At 37.0% G+C, this 17,886-nt stretch overlaps 1 protein-coding gene across 1 annotated transcript in view; it reads right to left on the bottom strand.

Moving 5' to 3' along the window:
• Nucleotides 1-17,886, bottom strand: part of DENND4A (DENN domain containing 4A) — a 131,249-nt gene that overhangs the window by 6,460 nt on the left and 106,903 nt on the right. The window contains exons 24-32 of the mRNA XM_077746935.1: nucleotides 16,728-16,917; nucleotides 11,905-11,999; nucleotides 8,402-8,577; nucleotides 8,161-8,307; nucleotides 5,305-5,503; nucleotides 4,769-5,023; nucleotides 3,715-3,832; nucleotides 2,933-3,095; nucleotides 2,710-2,774 (exon numbers count right to left, since the gene is read on the bottom strand). Of these exons, the coding sequence (XP_077603061.1) occupies nucleotides 2,710-2,774; nucleotides 2,933-3,095; nucleotides 3,715-3,832; nucleotides 4,769-5,023; nucleotides 5,305-5,503; nucleotides 8,161-8,307; nucleotides 8,402-8,577; nucleotides 11,905-11,999; nucleotides 16,728-16,917 (1,408 nt within the window). The remainder of the gene's footprint in view (nucleotides 1-2,709; nucleotides 2,775-2,932; nucleotides 3,096-3,714; nucleotides 3,833-4,768; nucleotides 5,024-5,304; nucleotides 5,504-8,160; nucleotides 8,308-8,401; nucleotides 8,578-11,904; nucleotides 12,000-16,727; nucleotides 16,918-17,886) is intronic.

The raw sequence follows: 17,886 nt of genomic DNA, 5'->3' as shown, positions 1-17,886 counted from the left end.
CGCCGCCAGATGTTTCCCACTGCCCTTAGGATTCAGTCCAAGATACTTGGCAGAACCTATAGACACTGCACGATCTAGTTCCTACCTGTTTTTCTAAACTCATTTTATGCCGCACTCCACCCTTTCTCTGTGATCCCTTTCTTCCCTGGCCTTTCCGTTACTCAAAAATGACAGACTTTTTACCTCAGGGTCTTCCTACAAACTTTAAAGTTTGTTTTGTCCCCCACTGATAGTCTGGCTAAATTCTCAACTCAGTGTCATTTCCTCAGAAACCTTCCTTATCTTCTAACTTGTCTGGCCCCAAGGCACCTTAGACTTGGTGCACCTTAGACTTGGGTTGATAGATACATTCTCCACACTCCCTCCTGGTCACAATGTGCACTTGCACTTTTGGTACCTTCTCCCCATAGTCCAATCTACCTCTCCGCAGAAGCCTCCATAAATTAATCCTTTAACATCTAGGTTTTCCATCCATCAGTCCATTCTAATACCAATTACTTACTCATTTATATCTGTTTTCAAATTTGCTTTTCTTTCTCATTATTGCTCTAGTCTCCAATCCTTCCCTTTGGGCTCTAAAATTCCTTGGGCATCAACTCTGGTCTACACAAAAAGTGATAGTTTTTTGAGGGACACACAATATATATAGACAGTGAAAAGATTTGCATCCAGCGAGGGCATAAAAGACAGGCCATAAAGATGCTTTCTAGATGCTTCTAGAAACCTTCAAACAACAGGCAAAGGAAGTTGATATCAGGTCTGTGATCCTACAAAGAGTCAGAGGAAAAGGGCTCTTGAATTCATGAAGTGGTAAATTCCTTTAAGGTACCAGTAAACCTATATAATAATATCCAAGCAGATCTAGAGGAGGAATAAAATTGTGTATTTTTAAATTTGGCTCCAGTTGGGGGAGGGGTTGCTGGTATACAAGGATAAGGAAATTAAACAGCATCACTGCAGGGGTCATGCGATGCTGGTCTTAGCTAGAACAAAGTAAATTACGGGTTGCTGAGATAAAGAAAAGCCTTTTATACTTTTCCTCTCTCAGCATTATTTTAGGGGGTCAGGAAATTTACTTTAAACTTTAAAGAGATCTGGCTTTTCTGGAGAATGTGTTAAATAGAGGTTAATCCTTTTAGATAATGAGTACAAAAAAAATATTAACCCCATCATAATTCCATTCTATAAGATGCTTACCATCTCACCCATGTACATCATGGCTTCTGGATTCAACAACTTCTCTCCTGGCATCAAGGCTGACAATTCCTAATGACATGAGCCACCTTTGGTCAGATGGCACTTGAGAACCCCTTGAGCTACCCAGTTAGGGGTGGCTGCTCTAAGCCCTCTACTTCACCCACTAACTCCTGCTCTTTCCCAACCTTTAGTGAACTTGTTGGGAAGCCAGCACCACAAGGGAGTGCCCTTGTTCTCTACTCAACGTTTCATATGGTGTGGCTGAGTAGCCTGTAATAGGGCATAAGCTAATTATACATTATCATCACTTTGACTCTGATGAGACTAAAAAATATCTGTGGCAAACGTCATGGGCACTTTAAAAGTCAACTGAAGTGTTGACTAGCACTAAATAACTAGGTATGTTTTTGTTAAGACAGTATACAATCACCTAAAAGTATGTCCCATTGCATACTCTCGTTAACTGGGAGTGGGTTTAATTAAGTAGGACACCCAAGTTAGGTACCACTCAAGTCAGATGAATTATATGTATCATTATTATTTTCATCAGCTTATTCACATTACAACTTCTCAGACAAAACGCCAAAATTCTGCTTGAGTCTCTTGATGCCTGACAGCTACTGCTTTCTTCTTTTTGTCTGTTAGGGGCTATTTCCGCCCTTTCCTGAGATTTAGAAACAGAAACCTAAAGGAAGTCAAGCACAATAACTGGGAGAAGGAGACGATCAATCAAAAAAATTTAGGACCTCCTGACATATATATTTAGATACCTTATATCCCTTCTGAAACAAGCTTAATGTTATTCGTGCTATCACCCAACTGTTAAAAGCATGGGATTGGCAATTAGAACTGCTTGGTTCAAGGGGCACTTGGGTGGTTCAGTTGGTTAAGCATCTGAATTCAGTTCAGGTCATGATCTTGCGGTTTGTGAATTCGAGTCTCACTCAGGATATGTGTTGACAGCTCAAAGTCTTGAGCCTGCTTCAGATTCTGTCTCCCTCTCTCTCTGCATCTCCCCTGCTCACGCTCTGTCTGTCTCTCTCTTTCTCTCTCAAAAATAAACATTAAAAAAAAAAAGAATTTTATAAAACTGCTTGGTTCAAATAGGGCTCTGTTATTCCCTGTGAAACCCAAGTTCAAGTTACTTAACTTCGCAGATCCCTGGATGCCTCACTAGTAACACAGAAATGATAACAGTACCTATCTCACAGGGCTTTGGGGAAAATTATCAGAGATAATACATGGGAAGTACTTCTTACAGTGTAAGGAACATAGTAAGCCTTCAAAAAATGTTAGCTTTTATAATTTATCATTACTATTACTAACATGACCGAAGTATTAAAGTATCTATTACATTAAAATAAAAAACCCAAAGAATTCTTTTAATGTTAATATATATTATATAATACTAATATAATTTAATATTAAAATAATAGACTATAAATATAAAAATCCTTTGAAAACAATACTATGATTTATAAATATTACATGTTAGATATTATGCTGAATTACCTATGTCAATGTTTTCTCTTCCCAGTGCCACAAGCGAGAGAAATAGTATTTCTCTATATAAACTCCTGGGGGGGGGAAAGGAGTAGAGAAGATATTACTATTCATTGGTGTCTATATGCTGTACAAGATTCTTTATGCTAATATGATATGAAATAATCAAACAACTTACTAAGCCAGTAATAGGAATCTGCTTGGAGGAACAATACATTCAAGACAGACTTACCTCTGTCTTTTAAAATGAGGGCATTTATTCAGTGTCTCTAAAATCTGACTCATTGGTCCATAGACATCATTCATTTTAATGCTTTTTACCATATTTTTCAACAGTTCCTGGTTAAATGAATTGTCACCTTTTTGTAGTAAATGGACCATTGGATACTTTTGGGCTGGAAAAGAACAAAAAAGCAAATGAAGGAAAATGTTCTGTGTATAAAGGACAATGTAATTAAGCAGCAACTGGTAGTTATTAAAGAAGTTACAAAGCTCCCAAAACAAATTAAGGGCAGTTGATGAAGGAACAGAAATCTAAGAATGAAGGAAGAAAAAAAAGAAAAGGAAAAAAAATAAGACACATAATGATAAAAATTAGGCCTAAAGCTTTCTGTGGCCTCAAACAAAAACTAAAAATTCTGTTTTCCTTAGTGCAGCCCCTAGAGGAAATTCTAAATCAGCAGCTTGGGATGGAAACAAATGTGTAAAAAAAAGAAACTGGGACAAGCAATGTGCTAAAAGCAAACTCCACAAAACATAACCCCTCCAGCACATAAAAAACACCACTCAAGAAAACAGAAACAAAAAAACAAAAAAAACCCCTTGACCTCCATGGAAGATAGCACTTAAAAACATCAAACTTAACACTCACTCTCAAATAAAAGAGTACGATTTTGACCTGTAAGACAAAAAGTAGTATAGTAAAATAAAGGTTATTATACAATAGGTTAGGCTTATAAAACAAGTAGAGCCTACTCTCATATGAACAAAGTAAGCATTCTGTACAGCACTTACTGTGGGCATTCCAGAGGATGTACAAGGGCTGTCCCGGATCCTGATGTAACTTCATATTGTCCCACAACATTTGTATTAAAACATATTTACTATCTTCAGACATAAAGTGGCGAGGAATCTGTGTTGAAGAACAAACAAATATTCATTAATGATCCTTATAAATACTTTTTAGGATATATTCGTGCAAGAGAGAAAAGAGAAGAGAAAATGATTGGTTTGTACGCATTCTGTCTTTACTGAAGGAAGATGGGCCCAGTCGGGAAGCTAATGATCTCTAAACTAACAGATTTAACCAAGCACTGAGAAAGGGTACCATGAAGGTCTAATTTTGACCAGTTTATGATTGAGGGGTCCACAGAAAAAGGAATCCAGGAAACTATGTTACATCAATCCAAGATCCTACCCTAGATAACTCACTGAGATAACCTCTTGGTCACTCATTCATCACGTACTGAAAATCCAAAGCACATGCACCATCACAGACGCAGACATGAATACAAGTAGGCAGAAAAAGTTCCTGAACTTAAAAACTTTGTGATTTAGTGGTGGTGATACATATGAAGAAGTAAAACATTTTTATAGACCAATATATCAAAACTACAAGTGAACATATAACAACCTATTTAATGTTAAGCAAAAACTCAGAGTAAAGGACTGGAAAGAATGGCAGCACATGACGGAAGCAGGAATTACAGACATCCTCCTAAAAATGTGTAAGGCTTGTTTTTGAAGGAGGTATGAGACATGAGTGGGGCCAACTAACAAACTCTTCTCATAAAAGTCATTTATAGTTTCTTTTTGAGGCTATGATGAAAACATAGCCCATTTTGTGTAAATTTTATAAGGAGGTTAAAAACATGATCTTGTCTTACTGCTAGGCTGTGAGAAGAAAAATTATCTGTAAATACAACTAAGACAATTTTATTGATCTAATGATTCCAACAGTTATTCAAAATATTTAGCATAAAAAATACTTTTTTGGTCATTATGAATATGCAAATATTCCAATGGTGATGGTGGCATTGCCTTTTAGATTGAATTTTCATTTTCATACCTTTGAATACTTGTTACAGTGCTCAGAAGAAAGAATTAATCCAGGTAAATTACTGGGTAAGTCAAGACGTCTAAAATACCACACCAGGTTCCAAAACACAATTGGATGATGGTCCACAAAGTCTGCCACGGTTATAGCACGATCACCTTCATTTTCCAATAAGCTTTCGAGTTCTTTCCATACCACTAAAGGACTAAGATAGGGAACAGTGATGGGATCTGGACTTGGGAGATGCCACTCTAATCCTAAAGAGTCCTGTTGAATAAATAAAATACCATAAATGGAAAATACAAGATTGATGATCTTGTCTCATCAATTAAAAAAAACTAAATCAAGTAGATCAATTAAAAATCCCCCCCCAAAACTCCTGTCAACAATTTTCATATAAATAGAAAGATACTATAACCATATCATTAGACTAGAAACTCTTTTTGTTAGTTATAAAATTGAAGCTAATAAAGCTGTTTAGGACAAAGGGAACAAAATCATATGTAAATCATCAATGTCCAAATTTAAAAAGACACCAAAATACATACTGTAGCTCCTTGTAGAGTAGTTGGCAGGCTGCCTGTAGAAATGAGTTTCTGCCTTCCAGGGTCTTCTTTATCCAAGGGGCCATAAGTACTAACACTCCTGGCCATTGGAAATAGTGGACATTTTGACACAGCTGTTTTTGATCTATCAGCAGGGATCTGAATACTTCGGGCACATGTATTTTCCAGCAGTTTAGATTTGCTTTGGCAATGAGAAAAGAAAAAAAGCACATCATTCTCTAGATTTACTTTATTTCATCCAGAAAGACCAGCTCTTTAGTATCAGAATGGGATATATAGCAAAGTAAATCAAAGGAAAGATGTTAGTTCAGCTGCACCTGAGAAACATGATATATATATATATATTTAAATGTATATATATATAAATATATATCCATTAAAATTTTTTTTACTGTTTATTCATTTTTGAGAGAGAGAGAGAGAGAGAGACAGACTGCGTGTGGGGGGGAGGGGCAGGAAGAGAGGGAGACACAGAATCCAAAGCAGGCTCCAGTCTCTGAGCTGTCAGCCCAGAGCCCGACACAGGGCTTGAACTCAGGAACCATGAGATCATGATCTGAGCTGAAGTCGGACACTTAACTGACTGAGCCACCCAGGCGCCCCTTTTAAGTAGTTTAGTCATGTTAAGTTTCCAGTGAACTTTAAATACTCAAAATTTATTCACTTATTAAAAACATTTAGTGGGCAACTTTTTAAAAATGTTTATTTTGAGAGAAAGAGAGCATTAGAAGGGGAGGGGCAGAGAGAGTGGGAGAGAGATAAAGAATCTCAAGCAGGCTCTGCACTAAACCTAATGTGGGGCTTGAACTCACAAACCTGGAGATCCTCACCTGAACTGAAGTGTTGTTGGACCATTAACTAATGGAGCCACCCAGGAGCCCCTAGTGGACAATTCTATTACAGCAGGAGCCACAGTAGGCCCAGAGGATATAAAGCAGAGAAAACAGGCACCTCTTACTTCAGGAGTGAAAAGCTAGTTAACAAGCTAGTCTCAGTGAGAGAAAGGGCTACACTTAATCTATCACAAGAGAAGATGCACACACAGATTTGCGAGTTTGCTGCCTAAGTACTCAGGGTCAAACAGGTCACTCCAACCTATTAGTATAGTCTGCACGCATTTTCTCTTGCACCTGCAGTTACCAATAAGACTTCACCTGTCCAGCTATATAGATTGGGTATCTGGCACGCCTCCAAAATGGAGTCGATTTCTGCATTTGTTTTCAGTGTAAACCCACTTATATTAGGTTTACTGTTAAGTCCTAGTTTGATTTTACATTTCCTCTAGCAGCTCCAAGTATTTTCTTAGATTATTAAATATTCCAAAGTAGAAGTGAGTTAGTACTGATTTAATTCCTGAAGAGAAAGGGATAAGAGAAAGATGTTCATTGTAAAGTTCAAGTGTTCTACAGAATTTTTATTTATTTATTTTTTTAAAGTAGGTGCTACACCCAACATGGGGTGGCTTGAAGTTACCACCCTGAGATCAAGAGTCACATGTTCTACCAACTGAGCCAGTCAGGTGCCCTGAGGATTTTTACTTTTATTTTTTTAATTTTTAAAATTTTCTAAAAAATTTTATTTTAAGTCATCTCTACACCCAATAATGGGGCTCAAATGCATAACCCCAAGATCAAGAGTCATAGGCTCCACTGAGTGAGCCAGCTGGGTACTCCTAGAATTTTTACTTTTAAAACACTAGTAAACATTATCATATAAGAATTATGCAGTTTAGGGGCACCTGGGTGGCTCAGTCAGTTGAGCATCTGGCTCTTGATTTTTCAGCCCAGGTCATGATCCCAGGGTTGGGGGATCATGCCTCATGTTGGACTCTGCACTTTCCCTCTTTCCCTCTCTTCCTCTCTCTCCTCCACTCACACTCTGTCTAAAAAACAAAAAACAAAAAACAAATAAGAATTACACAGTTTAAACTCTACGGATTCATAAAGCATAAACCATAACTATTTATTATAANTCACACTGTCTCTCTCTCTCTCTCAGAAATAAATATAACATTAAAAACATTTCAAAAATTGAAAACACTTAAGTTTATTTATTTTAAAAAATTGTTTTGTTCCCAATTGTGTATAACTCTGTGAATAACATACTAAAATCCTCTGGCTTACATAAATGGGGGAACTTTAATGTGTGAATTACATATCAAGAAAACTCTTATCACCACTTACCCTCAACCCCCCCAAAGCAGAGTTGCTCTCTTTTCTCCAATGTTAAGCTGGTAGAATAAAAACTTGAAACTGCTAGTGACCAAATAAATAAATAAATTTTATTTTTGAGAGAGAGTGAGGGAGAGGCAGAGAGAGGGACAGAGGATCTGAAGCGGACTCCTCACTGACAGCAGAGAGCCAGATGCAGGGGTCAAACCCACAAACTGTGAGATCATGACTCAAGCCAAAACCAACAGTTGGGACACTCAACCGAATGAGACACCCAGGTGCCCAAATATTTAGGTTTTTAGGGAGTTTAATAATGTTTTAATGAGGAGTAAAAATTTAAGATTATGAATCTATTATATACAGAAATTTTATTTTTATTTTTTTTGAGTGTTTATTTTTGAGAGAGTGAGCGTGAGTGCGCCAGAGAGTGGAGACACAGAATCTGAAGCAGGCCCCAAGCTCTGAGCTGTCAGCACAGAGCCCATCATGGGGCTCGAACTCGCAAACCACGAGGTCATGACCTGAGCTGAAGTCAGATGCTTAACTGACTGAGCCAACTAGGCGCCCCTATCATACACAGAAATTTTAAATGGTCAGATGATTTTTTTGTTGTTTTTAGAAACGTGTAATATATGTTAAAGTACAGTTCCCCCATAATCATAATTACCTATTGAGATCAAAATTCCCTTGAACAGAGATAACAGATGTGTCAAGACCAGAGGCTGATGTTGAGATACAAGACTGCCTTGTCTGACTTGAAAAGGAGGATGGAAAATGCATATTTTCTGTAGATGGGCTTGACTTCAGAAAGTATCTGCAATGGGAATCAAAGGAACTTCTTGAGAAAAAAGATATTCTAGGAAATAGTATCCTTAAACATGAAGGAAAAAGAAAGAATAAATCATTACCTTCCAGGCCGTCTTAAATCTCTTATTTCAATATTAAGAAAGGGCAAGAAAAGATTGCCACAAAACGGGCATGTAGTATTGAGATTTGAATCATCTGCTGTCCAGCCAGCCATGATTTCCTCATCATGGACGAGGCAGTCACAAGTTCTACACCGAGAGCAACTTGAGATAAGGACCTAAGACAGAAAACAGCACTTTATAAAGTGAGCCTGTTGGAGATATTATGAATTAAAAACTATTTCAATCCATAAATCTATTGGAAAACCAAAACTCAGAAGGATTCAGAAGTTACAAAGAAAAAAAACCAGATTACAGTTAGTGCATTATATATATACACTCATCTTTAACTATTTCAGCTAAATCTATTTCAAAATTTTTACCTCAATGGGAACCTTGCATTTAAGTAAGCATTTTTACCATTATAATTACTGTTAAACCTGTCATGACTTTATTAATGAAAAAGTAAACCCAAATCGGTACTTGTACTTACATATTATGAATCTGTGTGCTACTCATAGTGTGGTCACCAGACAAGTGTGGGTCCAAACACTCTTAGTGGTTTGTGATAAGAAACTGAGAAGAAGACTTAGAAACTTTAAAGGAAGTGGTCGTTCATTGTTGCAATATTTAAATCTGTGATCAATATACTGTATTTTACAGGAGTATCAGCATGATGGTCTAGAAACTCAAAATGGCAACAAAGGGTGCCTGGGTGGCTCAGTCAGTTAAGTGTCTGACTCTTGATTTTGGCTCAGGTCATGATCCCAGGTTCATGAGTTTGAGCCCTGCATCAGGCTCAGCACTGAGCATGGGACCTGCTTAAGATTCTTTCTCTCTCTCTTTCTCTCTCTGTCTCTCCCCCTCTCTCTCTCCACCCCTCCTCCCTGGATAGCACAAGCATGTATAAAAACAAAACAAAACAAAAAAAAGTGTTGCTATAGATGAATGTAAATGCTGTCATTACATTAATATGGAAATTCCTGAAGCCATCAGAAACTTTGTCAATTGTACTATCAGTGCTCATCATTTATTTTCCAACTACATGCAAATCTGTTTTCCAAATTTATGCAAATTGGCTTAGAAAAGCAACAACACTATATATTTGGAACAAATATATTTGGAAGTAATTTTTACACAAAAATTAGGGACAATTTTTAAAGTGTAAAGTGTAACTTTTTCCTTGTGAGCAAATGGTACTTACAAGAGGCATATGGAGCAGTTATCCATGTCAAACTGACACAAAGAATGAAAAACATGATGGAAAAAAGGGACACAAATGCCAAAGTGCTCCTCATCAAAACTGCTATGCTATGTGCTTGCATAGCAAAGCTGGTTTTATAAAGGGTTCAGTTGTAAAATAAAAATTCAAAGGGAACAGTGGTGCCTGGGTGGCTCAGTCAGTTGAGGGTCCGGCTTCAGCTCAGGTCATGATTTCATGATTCCTGGGGTCAAGCCCCATGTTAGGCTCTTTGCTGACACTCAGAGCCTGGAGCCTGCTTTAGATTCTGTGTCTTCTTCTCTCTCTCTGCCCCTCCCCTGCTCACACTTAGTCTCTCTCTCTCAAAAATAAATGAACATTAAAATTTTTCTTTAATTCAAAGGGAACATACATATAACAATGGCTAACTAGAAATATTGAAAATGAAAATGCTTTTATATGTTGATAAATGCAAAGGAAGCATGGGACTTTTTCTTTGATTAATAGATTCACTTATTTATTATTGACACATTGCTTGAAAAAATTTTAAATTCTAATTTGTATGAGTACAAAAAAGATAACGGGAAATATGATACATGTCTCTCTTCATACAGCCTTTAGTTATTTGAATGTCACCATTCAACTTCAGAGAGGAAAAAAAATGTGGAAGATTCATGCTCAAGTCTAGGTGACTTGAAGGTCAAAATCGAAAAAACATTTTCTAACTTAAAAATTTTTTTAATGAATTTAATTTACTGTCAAATTGGCAAAAAGGAAAACTAGTAGGACTTCACAGTGTTCTGAAGAACTGGATACTTTCAGTTTATTCATGTGCCATATACATTCTGAAATTTTCAGATGCTCTATGCTTAACTTTTTAATTACTCTACCCTAGACCAAGAAAACGTAAGAAATGGAAGTTTTTCTAAGTAGTTTAAGTAGTACAGGAAGACGCTCTTTTGATTCAAATCGTACCTCCATTGCATAGTTCTGGAAGATATTTGTATTACTTGTGTTGCAGGAAGATGCCACTTCTGACTTCGCAGGTAGGGCAAACTTCGACAGGGATCCTGTTCATGATTGAAAAACAAAAAGCAAAACCATTATAATTAATAAGAAAGGCTATGAAAATCTTTCACTTTCATAAATCCTCTGATAAAATGTCAACATTCTATTCAAAATAGTAAAGGTAATTTAAGAAATAAACCAAATAAATAGTGAAAAAATGCTTTTCAAGGCATGAGTTCTTGAGTACAAACCCAAAGATATGCGCTCTAATCCTACGGATCCCCACACGCGAGGGGTGTTCATTCACTACTCACCAAGGAAGCACTTTGTGTGTACAGGCCACAAGGCATTCCAGTTATCGATAATTAACATTTCGCTGTTTCTATTTTTCCGTGTTTAAAATCCAAGGATGTGGGAGCCCCTGGGTGGCTCAGTTGGTTAAGTGCCGACTTCAGCTCAGGTCATAATCTCGGGTTTCATGAGTTCGAGCCCCATCAAGCTATGTGCTGACAGCTCAGAGCCGGGAGCCTGCTTCATATTCTCTGTCTCCCTCTCTCGCTGCCCCTCCCCCANCAAGCCCCATGTTAGGCTCTTTGCTGACACTCAGAGCCTGGAGCCTGCTTTAGATTCTGTGTCTTCTTCTCTCTCTCTGCCCCTCCCCTGCTCACACTTAGTCTCTCTCTCTCAAAAATAAATGAACATTAAAATTTTTCTTTAATTCAAAGGGAACATACATATAACAATGGCTAACTAGAAATATTGAAAATGAAAATGCTTTTATATGTTGATAAATGCAAAGGAAGCATGGGACTTTTTCTTTGATTAATAGATTCACTTATTTATTATTGACACATTGCTTGAAAAAATTTTAAATTCTAATTTGTATGAGTACAAAAAAGATAACGGGAAATATGATACATGTCTCTCTTCATACAGCCTTTAGTTATTTGAATGTCACCATTCAACTTCAGAGAGGAAAAAAAATGTGGAAGATTCATGCTCAAGTCTAGGTGACTTGAAGGTCAAAATCGAAAAAACATTTTCTAACTTAAAAATTTTTTTAATGAATTTAATTTACTGTCAAATTGGCAAAAAGGAAAACTAGTAGGACTTCACAGTGTTCTGAAGAACTGGATACTTTCAGTTTATTCATGTGCCATATACATTCTGAAATTTTCAGATGCTCTATGCTTAACTTTTTAATTACTCTACCCTAGACCAAGAAAACGTAAGAAATGGAAGTTTTTCTAAGTAGTTTAAGTAGTACAGGAAGACGCTCTTTTGATTCAAATCGTACCTCCATTGCATAGTTCTGGAAGATATTTGTATTACTTGTGTTGCAGGAAGATGCCACTTCTGACTTCGCAGGTAGGGCAAACTTCGACAGGGATCCTGTTCATGATTGAAAAACAAAAAGCAAAACCATTATAATTAATAAGAAAGGCTATGAAAATCTTTCACTTTCATAAATCCTCTGATAAAATGTCAACATTCTATTCAAAATAGTAAAGGTAATTTAAGAAATAAACCAAATAAATAGTGAAAAAATGCTTTTCAAGGCATGAGTTCTTGAGTACAAACCCAAAGATATGCGCTCTAATCCTACGGATCCCCACACGCGAGGGGTGTTCATTCACTACTCACCAAGGAAGCACTTTGTGTGTACAGGCCACAAGGCATTCCAGTTATCGATAATTAACATTTCGCTGTTTCTATTTTTCCGTGTTTAAAATCCAAGGATGTGGGAGCCCCTGGGTGGCTCAGTTGGTTAAGTGCCGACTTCAGCTCAGGTCATAATCTCGGGTTTCATGAGTTCGAGCCCCATCAAGCTATGTGCTGACAGCTCAGAGCCGGGAGCCTGCTTCATATTCTCTGTCTCCCTCTCTCGCTGCCCCTCCCCCACTCATGCTCTGTCTCTCTCAAAAATAAATAAACATTAAAAAAATACAAGAATGTGTTTAGTTCTAAGGTCTAAAACATGTAAAATAGATAATTTTATTTTCATCATAAAAAGATTTACTACCTATTCTCTGTCTTCTAAGGATCTTTTAAAATCTGGCACAGTAATCTTGTTCTTAAACATGAGGGAAGAATTTTTAAATGTATTCTTTTATTTATTTTATTAAAAAAAATTTTTTTTAATGTTTTATTTATTTATTTCTGAGAGAGCGAAACAGCATGAGCAGGGGAGGGTCAGAGAGAGAGGGAGTCACAGAATCTGAAATAGGCTCCAGGCTCTGAGCTAGCTGTCAGCACAGAGCCCGATGCCAGACTTGAATCCACGAACCACGAGATCACGACCTGAGCTGAAATTGGATGCTTAATCGACTGAGCCACCCAGGTGTCCCTCAAATGTATTCTTAAGAGTAATAGATATTAGTAGGTACTAAAACAACAACAACACAAACTAAGGGGAGTTCTGTGGTCAAATCACTTGTTGACAGCGGCTACTATATCTTGCTAGTAAAACTGGAGGCAATCCATACCATTTCTTATTCTTCTCAGTAGTTATTAAATGTTATAAACATTTACATTTTTATAAAGGTAAAAAAATATGTAATGGGATAAACTACCAGTTCACAAGAAATAGAGAAGAAGGGAAAACATGTTACACACCAATCATGGGGACGCAATCAGCATAATCCAGACAAATGACCTGATTGCTTCAGTAAATAAATGACAATGAAAAAAAAATTGTTCTAGATCTGCCACCATTGATCCTAGGCTGTGCCTCAAAGATGTGTTGAGAGGGACAGAGAGAGCTGAAGCCTCACATCAACCTTTAAGCTTTTTAGAGCTGGTGGTATTATGGTCCTTTCCTGGATGGTTCCCCATAACCTTCTGTAATTTCTCTGTGTAAGGGCTAGTTGAAAACTCCCTTCTCATACCTTCTATTAGGCTTGACTAATGTAATTATGTATGTGGGCAGCCTACCTTTTGTATCGAATTATTCTAGAGCACAGAATAAATATTCATTTTAATAAATATGAATCAGGCTATAAGGTAACTTTTATTTCTTAGCATAACAAATTGTTCTTGTTTATTAAAAAAAGGTGGGGGGGGGGAGCCGATTTCTTCATGAATGGATGACCAGATGGAAAAAAAAGACAGGTAACAAAGATAAAAGAAAGTTAACAGACACATCAATCAAATGTGACAAGTGGACCTTGTCTGGATCTCAATTTGAATAAACCACCTATAAAAATAGCTTTATGAGATAAACATGAAAATTTAAACTGAGTATTTGATATAAAATGTTATATATTATCACATTAAAAATATATTACGTTTTCAAACAGTGAATGCTTTACAAAAGACATGCTGTACAAGTCTGTAATGTGTTCAAACCTTGCCACGCTAACATACAGGGTAGAAGACCGTGTTCATCTGTGGAGGGAGCAGTGACTAGATGTGGGCAGGAGAGGAGGTTCTGGATGTTGTTAATGTTCTGTTTCTTGATCTGAGCACTGGTTGCTTAGGGTTAAGCTGAGTACTGAGAATTGAGTAACCTCAATTTCTGAAATGTATTTACATACATAAGAGTATACACATTTCATGAAGTTTATGAAATACATGATTTTACTAAAATGTTAAAAAAATTTTTTTTTAATTTTTAGTTTTTTATTTCTAGGAGAGAGAAAGAGAGACAGCGTGAGCAGGGGAGGGTCAGAGAGAGAGGGAGTCACAGACTGAAACAGGCTCCAGGCTCTGAGCTGGCAGTCAGCACAGAGCCCGACGAACCCACGAACGTGGGGCTCGAACCCACGAACCGCAAGATCATGACCTAAGTGAAAGTCGGACGCTCAACCGACTAAGCCACCCAGGCGCCCCTAAAAATTTTTTTGAAAAGAAAACCACTGGCCCCAAATGGCATCACTAAGGCTGAATTCCCAATAGGGGCTTCATACCTAATCTAATTGCAGTTTCAACCTCCTTAGAGTATAGTCTTAACCAGTCAGTCAGGAATTTTCCAGCCAGGGCCAAGGAGTCGGCCACATGGGCCCTCTCCATCTCAGACAGGAAGATGAAGTAATCTGCATGGTAAGACACTTCTCCCAAGGGAAAGTGACTTTGCCTGGAACATTCTTTTTCTTGTGCTAAAACTTTCTTGCCCCACCCTTCTTCTATACAAAACCTTCGTTTTGTACAATTTGGAGCTCCCCTCTACTTGCTAGATGGGATGCTGCCCAATTCATGAATTATTTAAGAAAGCTAGTTAGATCCTCAAATTTACTTGGCTGAATTGTTTTTTTAACAATATAAAACATTAAAGTCCTTATATTTTAGAGCTACATATTGAAGTACTGATGAATAAAATTATATGCTGTCTGGGATTTACTTTATTTATTTTTTATTTTTATTTTTATTTTTTGGGATTTACTTTAAAATAATCCAGTGGCGAAGAAAAAATGTTGGGACTACAGGAGGGGGAAAGAGAAAACAAGATTGGCCATTTGTTGATAATTGTTGCAACTGGGTGAAGCGTGATGGGGATTCATTGTGCTATTCTTTCTACTTCTGTGTACATTTGAAAACCCCACAACAAAAGCTTTTTAAAATAGCAAAGGTGAAAATGAAAAAATACTATAATGTGTCCATTCCTCACATCACACATTAGGACAAATTTCAAATGTATTAAATATCTAAATTGGGTGTCAAATCTACTTGTGTGTAGAATGGCTTTTACATTGTTGTTAAAAAAAGAAAACAATGGGGGTACCTGGGTGGCTCAGCTGGTTAAGGATCTGACTTTGGCTCAAGTCATGATCCCACGGTTCTTGAGTTTGAGCCCTGTGTCACACAGGCTCTATGCCAACAGCTTAAAGCCAGGAGCCTACTTTAGATTCTGTGTCTCCCTCTCTCTCTCTGCTTCCTCCCCGTCACCCCACATTCTGTCTCTCTCTCTCAAAAATAAACATTAAAAAAAAGAGAAAACGAGGAAAAAAAGAATATGTGACAGAGACGTATGTGGTTCACAAAACCTAAAATATTTAACATAGGGCCTTTACAGAGAAAGTCTGCTGAGCTCAAAAAATGGTAGAGAGAAAAAACCAAAGTGTCAGAAGAAAACACTGTGTGAACTCTGGAAGGGGAAATCTTTCCTAATATCTCAAAATCCAGAAGCAGCAGGGAAATGCTAAGAAATTTGATGACATAAAATTAAAAACTTCTGTGTGGCAAAAATACCCAGAGAAACTTGACACACTTGGAAGGAAATATCTGACAATCACATGACACAAAGGATTCTCTAATGTACAAAAAGAACTATTAAAACTTAAAAAAAAAAAAAAAAAAGACCAACAAGTGAAATGTAGGCAAAGGATGGTCCACAGAAAAAGAAATACAAACAGTCCTAAACATATAAAAGTTACTCAACTTACAAGAGTAATACGCATGAAAACTAAACTAGAATGCAGTCCTCACCTATCAGATGACAAAAATTCCAAAAATGTGGCAACATATTTGTTGCCAAGGCTGTGGGGAAATAGGAATTCTTATATACTGTCAGTGGGAATGTAAAATAGCAGATCCCCGAGGAAGGCAACTTGGCACTATCACTTCAAGGAAGAATTTTTGAGTATCTTCCAAAGATACTCTGTCAAAAATATGATATGACTTACATGTATCACAGCATCATTTTTAATAGTCAAAGACTAGACACCTAATGTCCATCAGCAGGGAAGTGACTAAAACGAACTGTGACATATCCACAGATGATTAACTATGTAACTGTAAAAATGAATAGGGGCCAATGCTATGTGATGATATGGAAGGATCTTGAAGATATATTTATTGTTAAGTGACAAAAACAAGGAGTGGGAAAGTAGGTTACTTTTGAGTAAGAAGACAAGGAGGCAGTAAGAACACACATGTCCCTATATTTTTAAAGCAGCAGCAATGTAAGGAGAAACCAAAATGAATAAAAATGGTTACTTCTAGGCACAGGGAGAAAACAAGATGAAGGGGTGGGGTTGGAAGGCAGATCTCCCTAAAAGTGCCTGGCTTTCTAATTGTTTTGGAGATTTGGAGCTATGCAAATCTTTTACAAAATTAAAACAAAGGGAAAAAAGTAAAGGTACCACATATAAAATGCAATACGACCAAGCTGTGTGAACAAACCTTCTAAGGAGGCAGAACTTTCCAGGCTTGTTCTGCTGAAATCAATTCCCTTAGTCCCTGAAGTGGCACTGCTCTCTTGGGAGGAAGTGGCTCCTTCCAACTCCTGGCAAACATCTTCATCTGTTAAAGAGGTAGATTCAGAATCCTGGGCTCCCACTGAAGAAAGACTGGTACGATCAGAACTTTGATCCTGAGGACACAATTATAAGCTTAATTTCCTTCATATTTAAAGTTAATTATTTAAAATGTCACTCCTAAGGCAGAGGAAATGCCTAATTACTCAGATGATTGGTTAATCAACATGTCTACAGAAAGAAAACAAATTTTACAAGGGCTATGAATTTGGACAAACATGAGCTGGAAATCATTTAGACAGCATTTGTAGTTAGATCAGAGCAGACGACTGTTAGTAAGATACCCTTGCTGACTGAATTTTCAAGTACTGTTTCTTTTCCTCTCTGCAAATCCCAGCCCAGGATGATACCATCAGAATTCCATTTTAATTCTTTTAAAATTTATATTTTGTTTTCCATAATAACCTAGGTTTTAAAGACATGTATTTCTAGTTTTCATTTTTGAGAACACCAAAATGTTCAGTTAAATATTTTCCTGGTTATATCAACAATACATATGAACATCTGACAGGTATGAATTTTTGTACAAAGAAAAAAATGGGAGGTGAGGACACCTGGGTGGCTCAGTCAGTTAGCGTCTCACTCTTGATTTCAGCTCTGGTCATAATCTTGAGGTTCAGAGAATCAAGCCTCACGTTGGGCTGGGCTCTATGCTGACAGCACAGAGTCTGCTTGAGAGTCTCTCTTTTCCTTTCTCTCTCTGCCCCTCCACTGCTTATTCTCTCTCTCTCTCAAAATAAGTAAATAAACTTAAAAAAAATTTTTAAATATAATTCTAATGCCCAGATAATATAATTTATATTTTTCTAGTCATGCTGTGTGTGTGTTGAGTTGTTCTATTTTTAGGATTATTTAAATATTTTTATTGGCTTTTTTGGCTACATCTCATTGTGTTTTTAAAGTGGGTGCTCTAGGAATTAGAATATCTACACCTAATCATTTACAGCCTACTTCAAGTGCATATTGTACCACTTTGTATATAACACTATAATGAACGTCAGCATAGTGAATCCCTTTACCACTGT

This window comes from Crocuta crocuta, unplaced genomic scaffold (assembly GCF_008692635.1).
Source record: "Crocuta crocuta isolate KB4526 unplaced genomic scaffold, BGI_CrCroc_1.0 scaffold130, whole genome shotgun sequence".
Lineage (NCBI taxonomy): Eukaryota > Metazoa > Chordata > Mammalia > Carnivora > Hyaenidae > Crocuta > Crocuta crocuta.
This window is presented reverse-complemented; position numbering and strand designations above follow the sequence as displayed.